Source organism: Lactuca saligna, chromosome 4, assembly GCF_052625555.1.
Source record: "Lactuca saligna cultivar CGN05327 chromosome 4, ASM5262555v1, whole genome shotgun sequence".
NCBI lineage: Eukaryota > Viridiplantae > Streptophyta > Magnoliopsida > Asterales > Asteraceae > Lactuca > Lactuca saligna.
Window position 1 is genome coordinate 4,298,561 of NC_136420.1, and position 26,920 is coordinate 4,325,480.

A 26,920-nucleotide genomic window follows, 5' to 3' on the forward strand; every position below is an offset into this window, starting at 1 on the left:
AACACCACAAGCTTTGAGGGATGAAGCATCGCCTTGTGATTCTTGAGCGGCACTAGTTGCACCAGGGCCTTCAGCAGCACCTGGGCCGCCGGCTGGGGCTCCAGCAGCCCCTGCCACATCAGATGCGGCATTAGCAGTGGCATCAGCGGCGTCCCCTGCAGCTGTATCAGCAGCCGAGACAAAAGCCACCATGGCAGCGAAGATAAGAGCAAGAACAACAAATCGGTTGATGGCCATTTTATTTTCTTTATTCGAATGAAGAGAGGAAGAAGATGGTTTTTATTTTATTTATTGAATGATGATTGCGATGATTTGAAATGAAATGTAATATGGGATTTATATAGGGAGAAGAAGACTGAAAATGTTTGTTATTGATCGTTAAACTCGGTGATTTAGTGGCCCTTTGTTTTGGTGAGTTGCTAGACCACACAAATGTCAAATCCAAATTCATTGTAGATTTTAAAATTCTTGGTTGAGCGATTATCAAGTGTACATATAAATTTGGAAATGATTTTTGACCCGGTCATCTTTTCCTTATATTGCCTTAATTTCCGTTAATCACGTATCACCAAATAATATTAATTAAGGATTATACTTAATACAACACGATGACATGATGAGATAATCAACATTTAATTGTAACAATATTTAGGATTATACGTAAGTGAAGTCATAACATATTGTTCAGATGGAGGGATTTTATAATTGTTAGTTAATTTTGTTAAGTTGGGGTCCTTTTACATAAAATTATGGTTCCCGCCACTCTAGCTGTATTGTTTGCGTTTCGCCCTGTATTACAACTTGTAAACCAAGTTATATGATGTTAAAGTTTCAGTGAATTTATAAAGCTTTTTATGCATTGTTCAAACCTACGTGATTAAGAAGATTAGCTAGCTCCCTAATCTATTATCTAATAATCATTGGACAAATTGTTATTTTAGTTTACATGGATTTTAAGACAAAGAAACATGCATGTATTAAGCTTGGTTTCACTTGTGAGGTGGCGTTTGTTATGTATATCACGATATAACGGGATAGTGTAGAACTCAACTCGTTATCACTTTAAAAACCATCTTTTGGGTAGCAAAATAGAAGAATCCAACAATGCATCTTTTGGTGGCTTAGTTGCGAAAGGATTTGGAATAAATCACTTTAAAAGAAGTGCCACATGTTCTATTTCCACAGGATTCAGCTCTTAGATGCTCGAGCTCATTTTGGGATGGTTATGGTTCGCAGAATATGACATAAGGAGGGGAGAGGTGAGGCCATCAACAATAATATTTAGTGGACTATAGTTTTTGTATACGATATTTGTGTTTAAATTTGTATATTATACAGAGGCCCTTGATGACCTCCAAATTCCAATTTCTCCCATGGTGAATCACGTGCAAGCGATTATAACTTGAAGTAGATTATATGCTAAAGGCTTTCAACCTTTTCGTGGCCAAAATAATTAGTTAACAAAAAGGTGTAGTATTTAAGGAAATCCGTAAAATAAGTTTAACTTTTATCCTATTTTTGGTAATTTAATCATAACTTGTATAATTATAAAATTTTGTTATTAATTGTTTGAGCTTCAACGTGTGATTGTAGTTTAGTGTTTAAGTTTTGAAAAATGACTTATTAATGTAATCATTTTTGTTATTTTGTTCACATTTAGAGAACTTATTTATTTTTGTATATATTTGACCATTTAACGTGTTATATATGTTCAGATATTACCATTGTCACCGTCTATAGCAGGTGATAATGATAATATGTGAACACATTAACAAGTTAAATTGTTAAATCTGTAAAAGAAAAAATTGTTTAAATATAAACAAAACAAAAAGTTAATTACTCTGAAAAATCATTTTTCCACTTTTAATAACGTCTTTATTTCATATTTGTTTGTATTTTTTTTTTCAATTGTTATTTTTAAAATATCCATAATTTTCTAAATATTGATCAATTCTAAATTTTACTTTTTAATTAATAAATATGTTTTTGTTTTGTGAAATATTTTATATAACCTCTTATAATTTTTTAATTTTACTACATATATAATATTTATAATGTAAATAGTATCTAACAATAAAACTAAATAAATTAAATATATAACAATAAGTATAGAGAGTCGTTAAAAAAATATTACTTAGCAAATAAAAAACAAAAAAAATTTATATAATATAAATGTTTTAAAATTATTTCAACTTTGTAATACTTTTTAATTAGAAGTTTATAAACTTTTTATATTTTTAATATAACACTTTAAACTAGCATTTAACGAAAATATTTTAAAATTTTATAGAAACAATATTACATTGTCATACAAAATCTGTAAAACACTTTAAAAATGTTGTAAAAGAAAGTTTAGAAATAACTGTATGAAAGTTATAAAAAAATTGTATGAAAATGTAAAAAAAATGTTAAAAACTTGTAAGAAAATTTTAAAACATTTATAAAATATTTGGTTTAAAAGCACTTATATTAAAATTATATGTAAGTATAAAAAAAAATTAAAAAGTTATAAGCAAAGTTTAAAACATTATATTAGAAAAACTTATAGGAAAAAAAATATCATAAAAATATTGTAAGAAATTATAAAAAGTCTTAAGAAATTTATAGTGTACACACACACACATTTAGACATCTTTTTTTTTTGTACATATTTGATCATTTAGCTTGTTAAATGTATTCACATATTACTATTATCATCTGCTATAGCAGGTAACAATATTAATAAGTGAACACATTTAACAAGTTTAATGATCAAATATGTACATAAAAAAATGTCTAAACGTGAATAAGATGAAAAAGTAATTACCCTCGCAAGTCATTTCACCTTTAAGTAATTGGTAATATATGTTAACACGTTTAACAAGTTAAATGATTAAATGTGTACAAAAAAAAGTTGCCTAAACGTGAACAAGACGAAAAAGTAATTACCATCGCAAGTCATTCTCTCTTTAAGTAATTGTTTTGTTGAAGTTGTATATTTTTGCTAGAATACGAGACAACTCTTTTATAACTCACATAAGTTTCAACATTTTTTTCTTTTTGCATGTAGAGTTTATAGTAATTGTTCCCTCTTTAAATTGAAATGAACAAATTATTGAAATCGTTCTTATGGTTTGATCAAAATTATGTGTTTTATGGTAACTTTTTTTTTGCACTTTGACCATCCTCAAAGTATAATTTTATTGTGTTTTATGTCCCTATTCTATCTAAAAAGACTATAGTGCCATATCTATTTATTTTTTACTTATTTTTTATTATTAGTTTTATATTTTTTTTTAAAAAAATAAAATGAGCCCATCCCCACCCCCTTTGTCTACTTACATCTTTGAAGCCACCATTCCACTGAACTGACCATTCACCACCAATACCATTCTTTTACTCACCCCTAAGACTTATCGCCACCATCTCCAGTAGGACCAGAACGCCGACGAATACCACACGCTATCAACCGCCACCCCATACCCACCTCCATCATCTCTACCCCTTAAACCAATAAACCCTCATCAGTAACCTAACACTCACCCCCACTGTGCTTTTTTTCCCTCTCGTTCCTCTATTGGATAGCTAACAGAGAACTCAATTCGAAAATCGGAGATTTGCAATATAAGACCTGGAACTCCAATAAAAAATCTTCACTGAATCTATATCCTAAATCTCCCACCACCATCATCATCTTATTGAAATTAGAGCCACCATCACCATCATGTTACTGAATCAGATGAGTATCTAAAATAGGAGGCACCACCACTATAAGTGGAGCACCATATCGGAGAATGAGAAAAACGGACCCGCCTCGGCGGTTGTTTCCTTTCACGAGCGCCATCATGCCTTTAAAGACATTCCATTCACCACTATCTCCTTCACTGCAATTCCGACCACCATCATCTCCATCACAAAACTTCGAAATTAGACTGCTAAATCAAAATTTGCAAAGAACATCGTTCTCTTTAACCCCAAATCAATACAACAGTAAACAAATAATAAAAAACTGAAAAAGGAAATACAAAGGACAATATAGTTTTTTTCATTTTTATGATGGACGAAAAACGCAATAAAATCATAACTTAGGGATGGTCGGAGTGCAAAAAAAAAAACTTAGGGACCAAAGTAGTAATTTTTACCGAACCATAAAGACAATTTCATTAATTTGTTCATTTGAAATGGTACCTGGTTTTGAACGTTTTAACCAAATCCAATAATATACTGATAATTAGGCTCATTACAAAGAAAGATACTGGATAGACCGTTAACCCGCTGTTTTTTATTTTTTTTTATATCGAATGAAAACAATTGTATACATTAGAGATGAAAATAGGGTCGAGGAGTGTCCATCCCACGGGGAATTATATATTTCTTTTATATTTTAATACGAAAATTTTTATATAAATAAAGACTCTACAATTTAATTTTACCAACACAAGTTTAAAGATTTTATAAAACATAAAAACATTACATAAAAATTATATTTTTTTATCTGTATTTAGATACGTATATGGAAAATCGAGTAGCTTTAGCTATAACAAATTGTATGATATAATTGAATATACTATAACATGGAGTCATGGACATAATGTTTCAATGAATATAAAGTGATGTTTTTATTATATGTGATACAATGTTAAATTAGATAAATATATAAGAAAAACTATAATTTCAACCAAGTAATTAATGAGTAGGGATACTTAGATCAAATTTTAGATATTTTAAAATTTACAATAACTATATATATTTGTGTTATTTTATATATTAATATCTATCCGATGTCAGCATCCTCGTCCTTTCCCCATCCCTATCAACTTTAGGATTCCCTATGTCAAACCAGGTAGCCTAGTGGATATGTGGTTTGAAGGATATTTAACTTAGCTTGTTAATGAAAATTATAAGATAATGCAGGTAAACCTATTTATGACTAAAATTAGTCCAAACTTTCACCTTTGCTTTGATATTGTTTATAAGGTACTTTTTTCTCTTTTTTGAGTGTTGTGTGGATAAAATGACTCATGGTGACATTTATATATGGATAAAGTGTTTCATATATAATTTTTTTTTTTAATACCGAACCATTGAAAGAAAGCGAATGATCATATTACGGTTGCATACCAACAAATAATTTTCATAAAAAAAATAATAATAATAATAGCAAACATGTAAAGGGTTGGTGTGTTAATACAACAAGCCAACCTTTTTGGCTTAATTCATCAAGTCATTGTCCATTTTGAGTAAAAAAGAAACAATCTTTATAACTGGCCATATTACGCACTTAACCATTAAGTCAATTAAACCCGCTAAGATGATGCTATCAAATCTACACTATGACTCGTGTCAGATATAATCAAACCATCAACATGTGTGTAAATGGTTCAAGACATATATAATCATATAATAGAGAATTAGTCCAAACCCATCCAAAAAACAAAGGGAATATTGATCCGATAAACTATATATGTGTATTTCTGTAAAGAAATGACGACTTAGTAACCTAACAAAGAAATGACTTGATAACTTAACAAAGAATCCCACATGACACATAATACATCATGGAAGAAAGATCTTCACACAACACCAATACAAAATGATTTCCAATGTGTAACTGAGCACATATTACTAGACCTAACAACATGTTAAACAGAATGAGCAGCTATATGACTAGACTCGAGAAACAACAATATCCTAAAACACACACAATGAACATTTCATAAAGAAACACAGAAGATATCCTAGAAAAAAAAAATCATGCAACTACACATTAAGCAGGCTTTATATGAAAACACAGATACATTCTTGGATGATGAAAAATGAAACCCCCAAAATCTACAGGAATTACAACATAATTAATACAAAACTGGCTTTCCTTTCCTAATGAAGAATACAACAAAACAAAGTCCACTATCACTAATCACTATGTTACAATGTTACATTGAAAATCTAAAAAGCTACATATAGCATGCAATTGCAGAAGCACCCTTTTAAAATACAGAAGCAACTGGCGAAAGCATAAAGACAAACCTATAAGTAACAACTAGCATATCATCTCTCTCTAGTCTCTCTCTACACATGGACATTACATCTCCGTTTTGGAGCTTTACAGAGAGCACAAGAGGGCATAAATTACAATGCAAGTTACAACCAAATAGAAGAATGGAATGGGTGACATACCCAATACTATTGCTACATGTCCTATCCTAGATAACGTAAAACACATGCTTCTAAATGACACCATAACAATGCAACAAAAATGAGATGCTTTTACTTTTTACAACACAATACAATACAATATATAATATGTATATATGTTAACGATATACATAGAAACCAATCATTCAATCAAGTCAGCTTCGTCCAGGTCAAACACACAAACCAAAGGAAGGCTTTCTGCCATTTCTGTTCCCTGAATACCATTAATGACAAAAGCACCCAAAGTTAAATATATTTATATTAAGAGTTTATTTAATTTTTAGAACTATCTATCCTCCACAATTAATATCCTCTGTTAACAAATAATGTATAACAAAATTAACATTAACAACAGTTTGAGTTTTCAAGTATTTCGAGAGAAGAGAAAGAAGGTCACACGCCCTAAGATCGAGATCGAGAGAGGTTTAGGCAGGACTATAAGTATAAGTAACACCACCCCATAAAGAATATAGGTCGGTATCATAGGGGTCTTATATGTCCAAACCAAATTTAAGACCAAAAAAATTCACACAAGAAAAAAAAAACTACAAATGTAAATGTATTTTTTCAGCACAATAAGGATATAATTAAAGCAAGCAAACGCGTCCCTCCAAATGTCATGTAGAACTTACTTTTCAATCAGCCGAGTGAGTTTGAAGAATGACGTAACTGCCCTCCACTCCATTCCACCACTGTCCCTGTCACTGTCACTATCACATCAATCTGTCCGCATACGTCTGCGCTTCCCGTAATCCGCATCCCTTGACCGGGACCGATGATGATCCTCTTCTGGGGCTGCCCGAGATCGGCTCCTTGACCGGGTGGAAGACTGCCCGCGATCCCAATCATCTTCACGCTCCTTCTGTCGATGATGATGTTCCCTATAACTATTATTATTATTATTAGTAGTATCTTTTTCCTCTTTATATTTATAATCTTTTTCATAATCTCTCTCCTCACGATGCCTTTTTTCAGAACTCCCAGACCATTCACGTTCACGCTCACGTTCAGAACCTCTCTCCTTTTCTCTCCCGGGATTTGACCGTTGCGCCCCTTTCTCATGACCCGTATCCGTATACCCGTATTCCGACCCGCCATCTTCACCTCCATAGCTTGACTCTCTAGTCCTTTGACCATGCTCTTCTCCTCCTCCTCCTCCCCATTGACCACCCATCCCGGTGTCCCCCCACATCCCCCCTTGTGGGCCCTCCATCCCCCCACCACCACCACCCATCATTCCCCCCATCCCCCGCCCGAAAAAAGCAGGGTTCACATGCGGTGCCACCCCAGCAATCCCCATCCCGGGAAAATTCGGCATCATCCCTGGGAAACCACCGCCCGGAAACCCGCCGTACCCGCCGCCACGACCCATATAAGCCGGGTCAAACCCGCCCCCCATCATACCTTGCGGATGCATGAACCCACCCGGAGGACCCGCGAAACCGGGACCTGCATACCCAAAACCAGGACCCGCGTTCACATTCTTCGGCCCCATCCCCCCTCTACCCCTCATATTCCCAACACCCCTCCCCACCCCCTGCCCTCCTCGCCCCCAGTTTCCTCTTCCAAAATTCCTCCCGGAATCTCCACCGGAAAAGTTCGCTCCACCACCACCAGCGCCGCCGCCGCCACCAGCACCAGCGCCGCGTCCTCCTCCATCATTCATCGGTCTCCTCCCTGCTTCTTGAGATTGAACCGGTCCTTGATTTTTATTCGCGTAAGCAGCGCCCATTTGTCTAATAGTTTGTGGGGACGCGAACGCCACCACACAAGGTCTTCCATTGAAAAGATAACCATTCATTCCTTCTTTACAAGCTGCAGCAGATGACGACTCATGAAACTCAACCTGACAATACCCTTTTGATTTCCCACTCGCGCGTTCATCAAAAAACTTTATCTCCTTCACTCTTCCATATTGTGACAACACGTTTTCCAGCTCAGCATCTGTCGTCCACCAGTGTAGCTCACCAACAAACAGGGTGGTAGCACCGGTTTCGCCAGGTGGACGGGCTTGATTATCGGTGATGACAGGTCGTGTCACGTTCATCTGATGACCTGGATTGGAATTTACCATAGGTGGAGGAGGTTCATTTGTGATGTTAACAGGATCCACAGGGATCTTTTGGGGCCCACGAAAACCCATCTGGACATCATTACTCACTTGAGGAAGTGGGGCCATTCTTTTTTGTAAAAGATCAACAGTCATACCTTCTTTTGGATACACGCTTTCATTTGCAACACCAGGTATGTTCATGTTTATGTTTGTGTTTGAGTTTGTGTTTGTGTTTGTGTTTAGATCTTGAGACACCATGGCTTCAGATCGAGGTTCTTGAACATTAACTTTTTGATCATGGAAGCCTCCATTTCCTATGTTTGTAGATGGTAGTGCTTCGGATCTTTGCATTTGTAAAAAACCTTCTCCAACATTAACATCATTGTAAAGATCATCATATTCATCATCTTCACCTCCGATTTCATCATCTGCAAGTGCAGGAATTGCTCCATCTCCATGATACTGCATCTTTTGAGACCCTCCAAATTCTTCATCTCCATAATCTAATTGCTCTTCGGCCATTAAGTCAACACCCCGTCAAGATCAATGAGATAAACCACAAATTACCTGTATATGTAAGATGTTAAAATCTAACCAATAAAAGAAGATATGTCATCTTATAACTTCTAATTCATTCATGAAATAAAAGAGATTAGTCTTGAGCCTTGCAGGGTTATATGGAGCAAATAGTGTTTTTTTTTTTTTTTTTTTTTTTTTTTTTCTTTTTTTTTCTCAAACAGCTACAAGACTTGGTCTTTACTAACAAATTTTAGCGTTACTTTCTAAATAAATTAATTGTAGGCTTTCCCTTCCTGATTCTCCCTATTATTCTTGATAAAAGTCAAAGAATCTTTCCACTTCTTATTCCCATGTATCCATGGTCAACAGTTCAAAATACATTCAACACCACGCAGTGGGAGATTTCAGAAATCGAAGTCCCTAGTTGTTAAAGAAGCATTTTGTTAGAAACAATAGGAAAATGGTGTAATTGGATGTTGCTAGAACAATCTAAAAGTGTGATTGATCATCCTTCTTGTTGTCATATTGTAAGATAATGAAAAGAACATCAAAAGTTCAATATGTTTTGCCTTCTCTTTCTGGAACAGACTACAGAGGAGTAATGAAAATGAACTCAAATATCTACGAATTTCAAAAGTCAAAACCTAACAAAAGTTTCATCGTATACAAAAGAGATCTAAGGCCCGGAGACACAAAAAAAAACTGATCTTTCTAATCATGATTGTTTCAGTTCCACCAAACCAAGTTACAGACAAAAATCTCTAAATACGCAGCTCATTTTAACACGAAACAAGCACAAACATGAAAAAAAAAAACTAACCTAATCTCATAGTTTGACAAGTGGGAAGCAGCTATACATCAAATCAAATTTAAAAGATCAACAACGGTTCAATATAGAACAAAAAAACAATCAGATCGAAGCTCGATCGATGCAAAAAACGACAGGAAGTGCCAAAATAAACAGGAAAATGGCGACAAAAAGGAAGAAAGATGCATACCCGTTTTAGGTTTTTTGAGAGGAGATTAGAGTTCACACAAATTGCTCCTGTTAACAAATGAAAATCTGTATCTCTCTCGGTCTTTCTCGTTGTCTATCTACAGTGGGTGATCTTCAAAGCAAAATCACGATCTTATCTTTCTACAGCTTTGATAAAATTATAATAATGGAAAAACCGTATACCTAAATTGTTATTTTGTTTCGCCCCTTTCCGTCCCCGCCCCATTAATACGTCTTAACTTTCCATCAATACATATGTACTAAAATGTTATTTTAAAATTTTTTTATTCCATCATCTAATAAATAAAAAATCATAACTCAACAAAAGTATTTGAGAATATTAGTTTTTTAATATATATATATATATATATATATATATATATATATATATATATATATATATATATATATATATATATATATATATATATATAAATTAAATTATCTCATACCTTTTATGTTTACAAATATTCCTACTCACTAAAATAATGACAAATCATCATTCAATTAAAACTTTTTATTATTGGTAATAGTGTATCTCGTGGGATGGCTGAATTCCAACACGACAGTTCAGCCCCAAATCGCAAGTTAGAATTTTTAGATTAGGCGCCACATAGCCCGCCATAAATGTCATATACATTTAAATAAAGCTCCAGAGGATATAACAAGGAATCATGTCCACCTTTCATTCATTAAAGCATAATATACAAACATGCCAAAAATAAGTTGTATCAAAAACCTTTTAGAACAATGCACATCTCTAATCAACACTATCAATAAGATCCTCATGAAAGATTTTAGAAAGACATTACACTATTATCTTTCTCTCACACACTCTCTATAGTATCTGTATTCTAACGTATGTGTCATAGCAGTCTGATGGTCATCTTAGATTGCAGTTAACCATTTTCTCTTTCTGATCACAAGTCTCGGAGATATAAACCTCTAAAAATGGAAATATATAAACCCATAGCCCATCAAGACTCACAACCCAGGCCCAAGCCAAAAACCAATCAAGCCCAAAACTAAAACATCCATAAAGGTTCATCAATGGCCTAATATTCCAAATTGGTCCTAATCCCATATGGGTCTTATCCTAAGCTCATATTTTCCTTAAATACACTTCAGAATATCACAAACATCCATTGGGACAAACTTGGTCAAATAATAAGTCAAAAGTCAAAGTCAAAGTCAATGTCAATGGTCCAGGTGACCTAACTCGCCGAGCTTTATCATTTAACTCGTCGAGTTCCTCTGACGATCACAAAGTCTAGAAGAACCTGGTCCAACTCGCCGAAGAATGTTGTAGAGGCCACTAGGTCATATTAACATGGTTATATAAAACTCACAATAATATCAATTAAAACATGGTTTACGGGATTAACACTACTTCAAAGGTTTTATTTTAAATAATGAAACAATATTACACTATTTACACTACAGTTGGTGGATTCCAGACACTATTTACTCATCCGATGAAGAACAACTCCTCAAGCTCTCGATTCAAAAACAACCCCACTTATCTGGAGTCCGAAGTCTAAAATCTCAATGGTCTGACTCCCTGCCAGCCCTCTCATACCGAACTGCCACCAAACCGACCTTATAGAGTCTTATACCACACAAGGCTTCTAATCCCTAATCACATTGTCACCTCGAAAGAGACAAAATCACTGTCCATATTCCGCTACAAAACACTTAAACTCGACAGAGGCTCAGATAATCCTTAAAGTAGGAGATTCATCCCTGCAACGGTTAGACTCAGACAAAAGTTGTGCAACAAGGTCAAATCAATTACTCTGAGATTATTTAATCCAACTACATGTGACTTAGCATCTTCCTGTCCACAAGATTCTCTACGTAAAATTCCTAATCATTGTTGTTATCCGGAATGTTGGATTCCTACCCGGTTGCTGAGCCAAAGAGTAACCTCACAGTCGCTCCCCACGACTTCTGGAGAGAACTTCGGCTATTGAAATATGCCCTAACCATATTGCCACTCATGGCTCCATTATTCCTTATGATATTCCCGATCATAACAGTCCGACTACCTGTCGCCACCATATCTAATACAATAAGTGAATGCTACCAGAACCATTGTAGTCTTACATCACGCCTAATCTCCGACGACCTACCGTTTCCCGAATCCGATCATACTGTGGCCTACTCACATTCGTGCGGCTGACCCGCCCTTGCCTAAATCATCTAAAGGAAACCGTGAGTGAATCACCAATCTATCACATTATCACTGTCGAATAAGGACCATGAATGTTACGGGCCACCCCACAGTCTTACAACACTCCCATACTAACTGACCACTAGTGAATGCTACGGGCCACCCCGCAGTCCTACTGTACCACTATACTAACAACTAACTAAAGAATGTTATGGTCCACCCTTTAGTCTTACAACATTTATACTCTATCTGCCAACTAGTGAATGCTACGTGCCACCCTGCAGTCTTACAACACTTCTACTTTACCTGCTAACTAGTGAATGCTACGGGCCACCCTGCGGTCTTACAACACTTCTACTCTACATGCTAACTACTGAATGTTACGGGCCACCCCGCAGTCTTACAACACTTATACTTTATATGCTAACTAGTGAATGTTACGGGCCACCCCACAGTCTTACAACACTTCTACACTATCTGCTGACTAATACTATGGGCCACCCCGCAGTATTACCACATTTCTCATGCTATCTGGTTGCTAGTGAATGCTACGACTATCCCACAGTCTTACAACACTTTCCACATTGTTTGTCCACTGGTGAATGCTACGACTATCCCGCAGTCTTACAACACTTTCCACGTTGTCTCATCTGTTGACCATGGTCTTATCGTCCATTACCAATCCAAACACATCTAAAATCGAGCACTCACACGGTCTAACATCCCACACTGAACTCATGTCATGACTAAGATCCTCAACCTGGTTCCCCATGGTCTGCTACACATCAATCAGATGTGGTCCCAAAGTCTGGAAGTTTCCCAAACTTCCAATTCACACTATCCTCCATCCAGGCAGCCACTTGGGCCACCCTTCCTTTCCTGATATGGATACGAGCTCATCCTAATTTGACACTTGCTTCTGTCCTGGGTACTTGAATGGTTTTCCCACACTTCTACCCGACTAAGTCTCCATGACATACGAGAAATAAAAGGATTCCCGATCCTTCCTACCTTCCAATGATCAATCTGCAGACAATCGGCGCTTACCAATGCTAGCGATTCATTACTAGTTAAACTTACAAGACCATACAACCTATGAAGATTAGATGAACACTTTCTGAATCCCAATAATACTGATAACTCCAGATGCCTTGAAATGATATCGTACTCAGAGCAAAATTTTGGTAATAGACCACTTCCCTTGGTCTATTGCTATCGTTTGATCGAGTCTATGGTCTATTGCCAACTGGATCTGGAAATTTTGTGTGTTCAGATTTCTAAACGTTTAATCACGGTACTAAAAGTGGCATGTAACTTTTTAGAGTAACAAGGAGGATTACGCGTCTAAACCTTCCTCTATCTATATTATCGTCTCGATACACTGAACACCTGCTTTGGTGTATATAATGTCATGATAAGCACTTGTAGCGGACTGAGTGAATAGAGGAAATAAGAAGGCTTACGATAGTGAATGATACATATCAGAAGATACCGTAAGAGAGGTATCTTGCTTTTAGAATATGTCTAATAAATAATACGTCTAGTACTGGAGAAGTACACTTTCGAGTGTCATAAAGAAAGAATTTTTGGTATAATCCATAAAGTTATCCCATTGTTCGGAATTCCACCACCGTAGGTGGCTCCTAGCAAATATGTATGAAAGACCAGGGTTCCGACCCTGGCAGTTAAGTAGATAGTTAATGGTAATTGTATGCTAGATGCCTTTGTGATGCTTGAATGGAAGACCCGTAGGTGGCTCCTGACACTTGTCTGTGAGACCCAGGGTGTTTGGCCCCGACCTGACAAGGAAAGACCATGATCTAGCTCGTGGAAAAATGGCAAGACTATGGTTGGCACATAGCACCTTCTATTTCATGTATGATATGTATGATATGTATGGTGTGTGGTATTTTGGGTAACTGACTAAGCTTCATGCTTATAGTTTGTTGTTTATGGTTTCAGGTATTTCCGATTCGAAAGGGAAGGGCCTAACTTGATCGCAGCGCATACACCTATGTTTTCCGCAACTTGTGATTTTGGGATTTTACTCTAATAACTGTTTTATTTTGAAATACTTCTAAATGTTTGAATAAAGGTTAAATGGTGTAACACCGTAAATTTCAAGGCAAAATTTTCATTTAAATAATCAATTTAATATTAAAACACTTGTTTAAAATCTTATTCATATTCGGATTACAAAACATAGTTTCATTTTCATTTGATTAGACAACCAGGATCCTCCAAGATACAACTCTTCCTTCGGTGTGTACAATCGAACCGTTGCCATTCCGCGTTACTGAAAGAACCTAAAACAACATAACATAAACACTGTAAGCACGAAGCTTAGTGAGTTCCCCAATATACACCTTACGCACATACGCCTTTCCAGGCCCTGACCTTTCGGTCCCTGCACAATGCCTTCCGGCCCATGAGATAATCGCCTTCCGGCCCATAACGTGTTGCCTTCCAGCCCATGACATATTGCCTTCCGGCCCATAACATATTCGCCTTCCGGCCCATAACATATTGCCTTCCGGCCCATAACATATTGCCTTCCGGCCCATAACATATTGCCTTCCGGCCCAAAAACATATACAGCACACAATACATTTACTCTAACACATAAAGCACATATATCATATATCATACCTGACCTTTCTGCCACATAACACTTTGCCTTCCGGCCCATATATAAACATGCATATCACGCGTAGCAACTAACTTTCCATTTATAGCATATAAACGTAACACACAACATATTCGACCTTTCGGTCACACAATCAAACCCTTCCGGGTACAGTATAGTGAGAAAACTCACCTCGTGGGTGCTGGAAGTTAGCAACTCTTGAAATCACTTGCACCTGATCCGCCGAGCTACAAGCTCCCTATAACAATATCTCCCTTATTAATACTTTGATCTTCCACATTAACTGACCCTAAAAAAATCACACATAGGTCATCTCTGGTCAACGGTCATCTCGACTGGACTCGGCGAGTACCCTGGCGACTCGGCGAGTCTAGTCGTCCTCACAAATTCCTGGATGTTCCCTTTCTACTCGTCGAGTATCTCTCTTGACTCGACGAGTTCCTCGTGGAAGAATCGCGGGGCCACCCCGACTCCACTCGCCGAGTCTGAAGAACAACTCGACGAGTCCCAGCTATTCTTCAAGCTACTCGCCGAGTCTGCTCATCCGACTCGGCGAGTCCATGCCATGCAGTCGATCAAACTGCTTCCTAAGATCAGAATCGTCCCGACAAATCATAGGTCTGGTCCTCCTAAGCTGGTCCATCACAAAAGGCCTTCATTTAGGTGCTCATGCTACACCCCAAGACTCATAATTCCCATGTTAACCTAAGGCATAAGGATTTCAATCCAAAACCTTCACCAATTCCCGAAATGCACAGACCTGGGATCTTCTGGACCTCCAAGGGTCACAACACAGGGTTACAATCGTTTGGGGGACAAGGGTAACCATTAATCTAATCACAAAAGGGTTCCTTAAACCCTAATCCTCTAAATATATCAACATAACAGAGTATACCCGAATTCATACCTGAGTAATGTATTCTCTGTGTCCCCAATCTTCAGCATGTGACTCCCTTGTTGTTCCTTTAGCCAAAACCTTCCCTTCCTTGCACAACAACTCCTTCACAATCACTCATGGCCTCTAACCTTGCTCCAGATGCACACACTCGGTTTAGGGCTCCTCTCAGACGGCTAAAAGGGAACAATGACGGCCAATGATCCCCTTTATACGTCCCAAACCTGAACGGTTAGGGTTTTCGCTAAACAGCGCAGACTCGCCGAGTCCCTATCTGGACTCGTCGAGTCCAGTCGCGAACCCGCGACCCGATCTGCGATCCTACTCGGCGAGTCTGGTTCCAACTCGCCGAGTCCCCCCTTTAAAACACCCCAAAATGTAATTTTAACAATACTTGAGGTTTCGGGCTGTTACAAATGGGCGTTTTGATTATATTAAAAATGAAATTTTTACCTCATAATTTTTGGTACGTTACATGTTTACAGGAATTTCGTTGAACATTCAGTTCATTCACACCCTATTTTGAAATACTAAAGTCTGTATCATACCCCAAAACTTGAATAATAGTAAAAAAGGTTGTGTGGTTTTATATTTTGACTTACCATGTTTTTGTCTAGGAAAAATGTAATTGCACAAAATGTGACAAAAGGGTAAAAGTAAAGGGAAGGAACAAGAAGCAAAGGAATTAAAGGGATGAGTCTGATAGATGATGAGGAGTGAGTATATAGAATCGACACCTCTAGGGTTTTCTTTTACCTTTTCGGTAAGAAACCGCGAACATTTCTAAGAGTTTTTTCTTGGTTGCAGGGATTGTTAAATTCGAACTTGGATTCTGTTCTTCTTAAATCTGTAAGTCTGTGATAGTGTTATGATTTCTATTAATATGAAAGAATACGATGTTCCTGTTTTTCTAATTTCACATATGCTTCATGTAGGGCATCGACGGCATGTCTGGAACAGGGGTTTTGGAATTGAATGTGTCCGTTCCTTTTAAGAAGGTTAAGGTTATGGATTTTTTATTCTATACGTTTTAAATATGGATCGTGTTGTCAGGATCGGGATTCTAGACTCTTCTAGAGTACTCAAGAAAATGGGAGAACTTACAAGTATATCACATTAGACCCTGGAACGTCCTAAATTTCTATAGGACATCAAAGAATGATTTAGAACGTTTCATGAAGACTTGTAAATATATGTAGCTTGATAGAATAGTCTAGAATAGTCAAGAATATAGGACTAATGTAGTAATATCTAGAAACTTCCATAGAGGGGGAAGGACAAGTATAAATAGGGAGGAGCTCATTTGCTCCAAACCATCGGAAAGTTTCCTTGTATTCTCTTGAGCTCTTATAATAGAAGTTCTCTTTCGTTTGTTTTAACACCGTAAAAATTTAAACAATTTTTCGCATTTTCAAAACACATTCCCAATCAAAATTATTATAAAAATCTCAATGTATCACATCTCAATTCATAAAACATATCCCAGGATCAAAAGAACATATAAAACTCTGAGTGTGTGTACGAATCATGCCGGCGCCTTCTCGCGATCGTCACTAATACCTGAAACACATAACACAAAACACTGTAAGCATAAATGCTTAGTGAGTTCCCCAAAATACCACATATAACACATATTAGCCATTCAAGGCTATAACTCTGGTGGGCCCGTGGGCCCTAACTCTGTGGATCCCTTGGTCCTAGCTCTGTGGACCTTCTGGTCCAAACTCTGATATACTCACAACATAAATCACATAGAAATAATGCAGTGCAACACATCACATAGATAGCTGATATTTGCATAATTAGTCATATGTTTTAGCATACACTTTATTCATTTTTAACTAATTATGTGCATAATGTGGACGAAAGGTACTTAATAATGCTTAAATTTTGTTTTCAGTCCAAAAGACATGTTTGGGAGTGAAAGGGAACAAGGAGAAGCAATTAGAGACCAAAGAATGAAGAATGAGGAACAAAATCACATCTACTAAGTGAGTTCTCGAGGCTACTCGGCGAGTACCCAAGAATATTCTAGAAGATAAGTCAAGACTCCTGGCATTAGACGTATTTTATGAATCTACTCGGCGAGTTGGGTGTTCTACTCGCCGAGTACCCCCTGTTTGGTGATAATTATAAATATCGAACCATTATCCGAATGGAAAAGACTTTTGGCGTTTTTGAGTGTTGCATCTGCGAAAAAGAACCATTTGAAGAGCTGAGAAACCCTAACCTTCAATCCTTTGAAGAATCAAGGCAATTTAGGTTATTCATTCCACTTAGCCTTAGGAATTAAACATGTTTAGCTTAGCTAAATTTATTTTTGAGTTTGTTTTTGCTATGACTATGAGCTAAATTCGTTTTGTTTCTGTTGGGGAAGACCATGTTACTCCTATGGTTTAATTATTACTTTTTGATTGATTGTTATTTGGTGATTTTATTAAATTAAGTTTGTTAAAGAACCTTATGCATTAATAACAACTATTTTCTGTTAATTGGAAGGCAATTAAGCTGCATGAACATCTCTTAGTTGTTAACCTCGTATGTTTATGTGAACACTTTATCATATGCCTAGTAATAATGAATATGAAACTAGGATTAATTAGAGAATGGGTAAATTAATGTGTGAGCTTGTTTGAGAAACCTACAAACAAGAGGTTAATTGAAACACCAACTTGATTAACCAATTGCAAATCTTATTTAATCCAAATAATCGAACTAGGGAATTAATTAGTTTAAACAATTGGTCACTGCTTGAATTGATTAATTGTCTAAGGGTTGAGAGTAATGAACATGAACCTAACCACTATAGTTGGTAACCAATAATAATTGATTTATCATTTAAATAACCATAAGAGTGAATTGGTTGAACCTAAACAGAAACCCTTTATCAAATTTGGTGAATTTGTCATTTGTTTTAATTGTTTAGTTAATTAAGTGCTTAAGTGTTATGTTTAAGTTTCTAGTCTTGTAAAACTAGAGAAAAACCCTTTTACTTTTATTACTTGCTTAGTTAAAATTAGCTATTAGATTAATTTCCGTTCCCTGAGTTCGACACTCTACTTATTCAACTATACCACTAAAAATCAGGTTCATTGCCTTTGTGTGCTTAATTTATCAACTAAAAGTAGGATTAAAACTTAGCTCGTTTCACACACATCAAGTTTTTGGCGCCGTTGTCGGGAAACGGTTCTAAATAGTTAATCTAATTCCTAATTTTTTCGATCCTTTGTGTGAGTTTACTGGCACAAAGTTAATTTATTGCAGTTTAATAGTTAGTAGTTAGGTTTTAGCATCTGTTTTAGTTTTTATATTAAGCTTAGTTTTATTTTAAAATTACACTGCTACTCGCCGAGTGTATTCGCACCTACTCAGCGAGTAGAGCAGTATTTTTCATTTAATTTTCGTTTTTTTAGTTGCTTTTTTTGTTCTTTTTACATTTTTATCTTGTTTTATTTCAGAAATTTCATGACCAGAGGATCAAACACTCCGCTGGTACCCCCATTTGAAGATCTGGAATCCGCATTGAGAAGGAACAGAGGAAGGACGTGGAGAGCTCGAATACACCTAAGAAGTCAGCTTTGTCTAATTTGAAGACCATTTTTGGGAAGAAAAATAGCAACAAAGCAGGTGCATCCAACGCATCTTTAGCAAGCGAAGACCCGATCAAGGAAGACACCGAGTACGACACCGAGGAGGAAGAAGAACCTACATACGGGCACGACTCCGATTTAGCTCTTACCATGGCTAACATTGATGAAATCCCTATGGGAGAGTGGTAGAAGAGGATCCGCGATGAAACCAACCCAGGACTTGTGCAACCTGCAATTCTCACTACTGCTACGTTCGAGCTAAAGGGCCACATACTCGCCCAGCTAAAGGAAATTCCTTTCTATGGAAAAGAACACAAAGATGCCTACAAGCATTTGGATGAAGTCAATGATGTAGCTGATTACTTTAATGTTCCAAATGTGCCTCGCGAGACTCAACTACTTCGCATGCTTCCAGTGACATTCAAAGGTGTTGCAAAAGACTAGCTCAAGTCTCTTCCCCCCGGGTCAGTCACCATATGGGCCAATATGAAAGAAAAATTTATTAATCACTTTTTCCCACCTTCTAAGATAGCCAAGTTGAAGAATGCCATTGCTAACTTTGAACAACAAGCTGGAGAGTCGTTATATGAAGCTTGGGAGAGGTACAAGAGCCTGCTAAGAAATTGCCCGCACCATGACCTTAATAGCCAGCAAGAAGTCTCCATCTTCTATGATGGAGTCAGTGTCACAACCAGGCAGTTACTTGACTCGCAAGGCCCGCTCACAAAGAAGTATATGGGTTTTGGTCATATGAACATTCCTATGTGCACATACAAACCCTAATGCTTGGATCTAGGTTTCTCTAATTAAACATGCATTCAATCCAAGACTTCTAATGGCTAATTAGGTATAAGAATAATACAAAACCAGAGTTAGAAGCTTACCTTGAAACACTTGTTTGATCTTCTTGTTCTTGGAGCTTTAGAGTCACAATTGTCACTCCTCTAATGGCTTACAAACACCAACTAGCAAAGAGAATGATTTGGGAGAGAGGATAGAGGAGGAAATCGGCCAAGATTTCCTTGCTGAAGAAGAGGTGAGGTTTTCCCTATCCCAAGGGATCTATTTATACTTGTAAGGCTCCTAGGGTTTCACCCTTAAACCCTAATTGGATAACTTAAACCCTAAGCAATCCTAATCATTTCCTTAGATAATCCTTGGACGAATTGAGGCTTATCCTGGCCCTAGAAATCATCCAAACCCTATCTCTTAAGGATTCATAGCCCAAAGTGTAACTATCAAACAATTGATAGTTTATACCCTCTTATTTAATTAATCTCTTTAAGTCACCAAATTAATACTAATTAATCTATGACTTATATTAATCAAATAACAATATTATTATTCCTTATATTATTCTCATAATATATTAATAATATCTATTCTCTCATAATAAATCATCCTGTCAAGTTGCTATGGTGAAGGCAACCTAAAAGGACCATGCACAATCGGGTCAAATACTTACCTAATATAGTTGCAGCCTTAGACACTATTCCAACAGTCTCTCACTTGGATAAGTCTAGTAACTATATGCACAAGTACAATCCAATTTGCAATCGTAGCTCTCAAAGACGCTGTCAAACTTTGATCTAATGAATCTTGTCGTTTAGATAAGGGATCGTACAGTCCTCTGTTAGATATCATGCTGACAATTCTATGGAATAATTGGTCTAGCATTTGGTTTCTCGATCTCCGATTTATTTGACATAGGACTTAATCGAACACATCAATTCAGTTCTGACCGGGCCCAACACATAAGTCAAATCAAATCATCGAGCGGCCGAGATATCGCTTTTTCCTTCTTAGGATAAAAGTTACAGATAAACTTCGACTTATATGAATTTACTTATTCATTAATCAACTATACACAACAATGTGTTTTATAACATCGAGTTACCAATGCGTTTTCGCATTATCAATGTACAATCAATTAACAAATAACAAACCATATATCTACGTTTTAAGACTATATGATATTATCGTCTTGCGATCACCCATTTTATCACATTCCATAAGATGATTCCAGCAAGCGCGGGTTTGTTCCAATGCTCAAAACAGGTTCATAAGCACTCATGAATGTTGTAGCAATCTTTTGCTATGTCTAAAACTATTTAGACAATCTACACACCTATTCATGACAATCTTCATTCATATCTACTTTCGACATATGAACGATTGTGGACAATTTGAATAATTCAATTATTCTTAATAAACTCAATTATTCTGGAAGTCAAAACATGCAAAGTGAAACAATAGTTAAACAATTAACATAATACAGTAACATTACTTATAAATAAAACTCCTTTATTTAATCATCAAATGTTAATTACATTTATCTATTACACGTTTCTAATACTATCTAATCTATGCTAATATCATCCTTCAGTCCAATACTCCTAGCATGCTGCAAGTGCTTAACCCTACTCAGTCCCTTCGTAAGCGGATCTACTGGGTTATTTTCTGATGATATCCTCTTCACTACGAGTTGTCCTTCTACACGATGTCTAATAAAGTGATATTTTCTATCGATATGTCGTGATCTACCATGATCTCTCGATTCCTTGGTCAAGGAAACCGCTCCTTCATTATCACAGAAAATCTCCATGGGCTCCTTTATGGCAGGTACAACTCCAAGATCACCAATGAAGTTCTTAAGCCATATTGCCTCCTTTGACGCTTCGCTCACTGCAATGTACTCTGATTCGCACATTGAATCAACTAAGGTTTCCTGCTTGGAACTTTTCCAAGTCACTGCTCCTCCATTCAGGGTAAAGACCCATCCTTACTGCGAACGGTAGTTGTCCCTGTCGGTTTGAAAGCTGGCATCACTATACCCTCGCACCTTCAAGTCATCACTCCCTCTGAGGACTAAGAACCAATCCAATAGGCTCTGCTAGGGTTCCCTTGATATCTACTAACCATGCTAAAAGCAAAGGCTACATCAGGGCGAGTACAAGTCATAGCGTACATGATTGAGCCAACTGCGGAAGCGTATGGAACTCGGCTCATTTCATCTATCTCAGCTTCGGTACTCGGACTTTGAGTCTTACTCAACTTGGCATTACTTTGTATCGGTAATTCTCCCTTCTTCGAGTTTTCCATACTAAAACTTTTTAGTACCTTTTCTAAGTAAGTGTTCTGACTAAGTCCTATTAGTCTCTTACTTCTTTCTCTTACTATCCTTATTCCCAAAATATAGGAAGCCTCTCCGAGGTCCTTCATAGCGAAGCACTTCCCGAGCCAGGATTTAATCTCCTGCAGTGTCGGGACGTCGTTTCCTATGAGTAATATGTCATCGACATATAGAACGAGGAAGCTTACTATACTCCCACTGGCTTTGACATATACACATGATTCATCTTCGCTTCGTACAAATCCAAACTCTTTGACTTTCTCATCGAAGCAAAGATTCCATCTGCGAGATGCTTGCTTAAGTCCATAAATGGACTTCTCAAGCTTACACACTCTATTTGGATGCTTCGGATCCACAAACCCCTCTGGTTGATCCATGTAAACATCCTCAGCCAACTTCCCGTTAAGGAAAACGGTCTTGACATCCATTTGCAAAATCTCATAATCATGAAATGCGGCAATAGCTAGCATCACTCTTATAGACTTTATCTTCGCAACTGGTGAGAATGTCTCATCATAGTCAACTCCGGGAGTTTGAGTAAAACCCTTCGCAACCAATCGCACCTTATACGTGTGTACTTTTCCATCCACGTCAGTGTTCTTCTTGAAGATCCATTTGCACCCAACGGTCTTACGTCCGGGCACATTATCAACCAAATTCCAAACTTGGTTATCATACATGGATTAGATCTCGCTATCCATTGCCTCTTTCCATTTTGCAGACTCCGGGCCTGCCATGTCTTCCTTATAGCTATTAGGTTCATCAAGGTTTATTAGTGTCCTATCACTAATATACGTTTCCCCTTCGGTAGTAATATGAAAACCATACAACTGGGGTTGAACTCTAACTCTTTCGGAACGTCTAAGAGGTAATGATACGTCAGTGGTAGAGGTTCCTTCATCTATTGACTCTTGAATCTCTTCAAGCTCGATTTGCCTCCCACTGTCTCCTTGGCCTATGAGTTCTCGCTCTCGGAAAACTCCTCTCCTCGCAACAAAGACAACATTGTCCTTCAGTCTATAGAAGAGATATCCAAAGGATTTCTGCGGGTAGCCGATGAAAATACATCGCTCACTACGAGGTTCGAGCTTGTCGCGAGTATCTCGTCTTACGAAAGCCTCGCAACCCCGAACCTTGATATGTGCTAACGAAGGAGCTTTCCCTGTCCACATCTCGTGAGGTGTTTTGGCAACCTTCTCGGTTAAGGATAGGGGTGGCAGTCTCTAAGGCATACCCCCAAAAAGAGATAGATAGCGAAGCACGACTCATCATAGAGCAAACCATGTCCAACAAGGTTCGATTATGCCTTTCTGCCACACCATTCAATTGCGGTGTCCTAGGTGGCGTCAATTGTGAAACTATTCCACACTCCTTGAGATAATCGTGGAATTCAAGACTTAGGTACTCTCCTCCTCGATCGGATCGAAGCATCTTGATCTTCCTGCCCAATTGATTCTCCACTTCATTCTTGAACTCTTTGAACTTTTCAAAAGTTTCTAACTTTTGCTTGATTAAGTAGATATACCCATATCTACTATAGTCATCGGTAAAAGTCACGTAGAAGCGGTTTCCATCCTTCGTGGTAGATCTAAAAGGTCCACACACATCGGTATGTATGAGGTCCAATAGACCCTCACCCCTTTCGCACGTACCAGCGAAGGGTGACTTAGTTATCTTTCCAAGTAAACAATACTCGCATGTGTCATCTTCCCTAAGGTCAAATGACTCTAACACTCCATCCTTTTGGAGTTGGGCTATGCGTTTCTTGTTGACATGTCCAAGACGACAATGCCACAAGGATGCCTTATCCATACTATTGGAAGAATCCATGCATAAAACATCATTTCCTAAGTTATCAACAATCATAAAAATTTCATAAATTCCATTACATGGTATAGCTTCAAAATAAAAGACACCATTTAGATAAGCCAAAATAGAACCATTCTCATTATTAAAAGAAAATATAAAACATTGTCTAAACAAACCATGAAATGAAATGATGTTTCTAGCCATTTCCGGCGAATAGAAACAAATTTTCAAATCTAAAGATAAACCATTCCTAAGCACTAAAGAATACACTCCAATCTTGGTCACAAGCGATGATCTTCTGTTCCCTATGATTAGATTTATTCTTCCATGCTCCACGTCTCTATTTCTTCTTAGTCCATGCACATTAGAACAAATGTGGTAACCACAACCGGTATCAAGAACCCAAGAAATATCATGAGATGAATCGTTAGATTTAATTATGTATATACCTGCGAAAGATAGCTTGATCTTTCCTTCCTTGATGGCTTGCAGGTATTCTGGGCAGCTTCTCTTCCAGTGTCCTATCTTGTGGCAATGGTGGCACTCTGTCTCCTTTGGGTTAGGGCAGGGCTTAGCGGGATCAACTTTGGTCCTACTAGAAGAGGCACCATCTCGGGCTTTAACATTGCGATAATTCTTAGACGAAGCCTTCCTATTCTTTCCTTTTCCTTGTCCAATTGCCAAAACAGGAGCGCCCGGCGGATTGGGAGTTGGTGCAACAGACTTGTCCTTGAAGTTGCTCTCAGCGACCCTCAAGAGACCTTGGAGTTTGCTTAGGGTGACCTCTTCTTTGTTCATGTGATATGTCATCCTAAATTGATTGTAACTTGGATGCAAAGAGTGAAGCACCATGTCGATCGCCAAGTCTTCCCCAAGGTCAACATTTAACTTGCGAAGACGATCGACATACCTTTGCATCTTTTGCAGGTGCACGGTAAGAGACTCTCCATGACCTATCTTAGCGGAAATCATGTTAGTGAAAATCTCATAACGCTCTTGTCTCGTGTTTTGATGGTATCTCTCCAACAAGTCTTGGTGCATTTCGTACGGATACATGTCCTCGTAGGACTTTTCGAATTCGGAGTTCATAGTGGCGATCATGATGCAATGTACCTTCGTTGCATCACGCTCGTGAGTTTCAAAAGCGGTCATCTCGGCTGGAGTAGCGATTTCAGGGTTGATTTTCTTGAGCTTCTCATCGAGGACATACTCCTTATCCTCATAGCGAGCAATCGTGCGAATGTATCTTATCCATTCGCTAAAGTTCGTTCCATCGAAGGTGACCTTTTGACAAAGGCTCATCAAAGTGAATGAACTAGCAGCAGCGTTGTTAGCGTTCGACATCTACAAATAGAAAGGACAAAGATAGATTAGAATATGAATCCCTAATTATCACCCAATAAGAAAAATTAGGGCTAGGATCCAACACCAATATTTACACATTAGAAAAGGGATGTCGTAATCTAATATGCAAACAATTTGAAGGTAGGTGAATGACGATTCACTAATTCTCCAGCATGAAAAACATAACTTTAAGTCCTAAATGTATTAAGAATTCCTAGGTTTGGATGAGATTCATTGAAACTTTTCAATGGCATGTTTAAATCTCGATATGCCCCTCTTGTTTGTGACTGGGATACCGAGGATCACAAAGCGGGTGTGAATTACCATGCAAATTCACATGGTGCCTTCATTGTAACGATCACCTATTTGATGTGTCGGTAAACCACACACGCTCCATTGAACTATGATAAACAATGAATCACCCTTTGCCACCTTCGCTTAGAACCAATTAGTGTGCCGGTAAACCACACACGCTCCACTAACTTCTTAGCAAGGTGCAAAGTGTAATTTCATGGGATTGCATCAATTCACTTTTCCTAAAGTAACTAAGATTGGGAAAATTTAAGAAAACATGTAGTTACTTTGTATTTCATATTATACTTTTAATGAGAGGATGAGGTTGCCCTATCCTACCCGTTTGGCTAACGACCCTCCACCGATCAAGCAAGCAGTGAGTGTGAGTGTACACCCATTAAGTGCCATTTTATAGGCCGCAACCTTATACCCACCTTATAGACCAGCTTCGTGAATGAGGCCTACTAATGGTAAGACTAGCATTTAAGTTATACATATATAAATATTAATCTTGTAATATTATATTAGTATAGGGTTGGGTTTTAAACTTGTAAAATTCTAGGGTTTGAAATTTAAATTGTCTAAATTAAACTTTTGATCACAAAACATAAATTTCAAAACTTGCGGGCAAGTTTTAAACATTTAAAACATAAAGGATCAAATAACAAATAATTCAAATTAACAATTAATCACATAATTATCCATATTTGATTTATTTATGATTTCTTGAAAAACAATTTACCAATTTAATCAAAATAATTAATAATTATCATATAAGGAAATTAAATATTTTATTAATTGATAAATATCTTCAATTAGATCAAAAATATAGTCATATATATATATATATATATATATATATATATATATATATATATATATCATAAAATCGGATTTGGGTTGATCTAATATGATAAAGGTAAGTTTCCATAAGATAAATATGAAAAAAATCCCGATTTTGGCTCTTCCTGACGCTCGGACTCGCCGTGTACCCACTCTGGACTCGTTGAGTCAGGCCAACTCACCGAGTCCACTATGGGACTCGCCGAGTCCATGACTTAGAATCAAAAAATTCGAATTTTGCAGGTAAGATTCAAACAATCAAGCAACAATTTAATAGAAACCAATCTAGGATCTGATACCACTGATGGGTTTTGGTCATATGAACATTCCTATGTGCACATACAAACCCTAATGCTTGGATCTAGGTTTCTCTAATTAAACATGCATTGAATCCAAGACTTCGAATGGCTAATTAGGTATAAGAACAATACAAAACCAGAGTTAGAAGC

At 37.2% G+C, this 26,920-nt stretch overlaps 1 protein-coding gene and 1 non-coding gene across 3 annotated transcripts; both read right to left on the minus strand.

Moving 5' to 3' along the window:
• Positions 1-5,995: 5,995 nt before the first annotated feature.
• LOC145041085 (RNA-binding (RRM/RBD/RNP motifs) family protein) lies at positions 5,996-9,962 on the minus strand. 2 transcript variants are annotated; one of them, XR_013679943.1, is made up of 3 exons: positions 9,745-9,961; positions 6,807-8,794; positions 5,996-6,388 (listed from the first exon to the last, which is right to left on the minus strand). XR_013679943.1 is itself a non-coding variant. In XM_078989010.1 (2 exons), exon 2 carries the CDS (start codon positions 8,747-8,749, stop codon positions 6,893-6,895), a length of 1,857 nt encoding a protein of 618 aa, XP_078845136.1. In that variant the 5' UTR covers positions 8,750-8,794; positions 9,745-9,962; the 3' UTR covers positions 6,491-6,892. The 2 variants fall into 2 exon arrangements, 1 of the variants encoding a protein (XP_078845136.1); XM_078989010.1 differs by lacking the exon at positions 5,996-6,388 and having other exon boundaries at positions 6,491-8,794; positions 9,745-9,962.
• A 9,620-nt stretch (positions 9,963-19,582) lies between these two features.
• LOC145044508 (small nucleolar RNA R71) lies at positions 19,583-19,689 on the minus strand. Its single transcript, XR_013681455.1, has one exon. It is a non-coding gene; the product is annotated as a small nucleolar RNA R71 (small nucleolar RNA).
• Between the last annotated feature and the right edge of the window lie 7,231 nt (positions 19,690-26,920).

What these genes read in the sequence shown, in the direction of transcription:
- LOC145041085 (XM_078989010.1), bottom strand. Translation starts at nt 8,749, where the DNA reads ATGGCCGAAGAGCAATTAGATTATGGAGATGAAGAATTTGGAGGGTCT.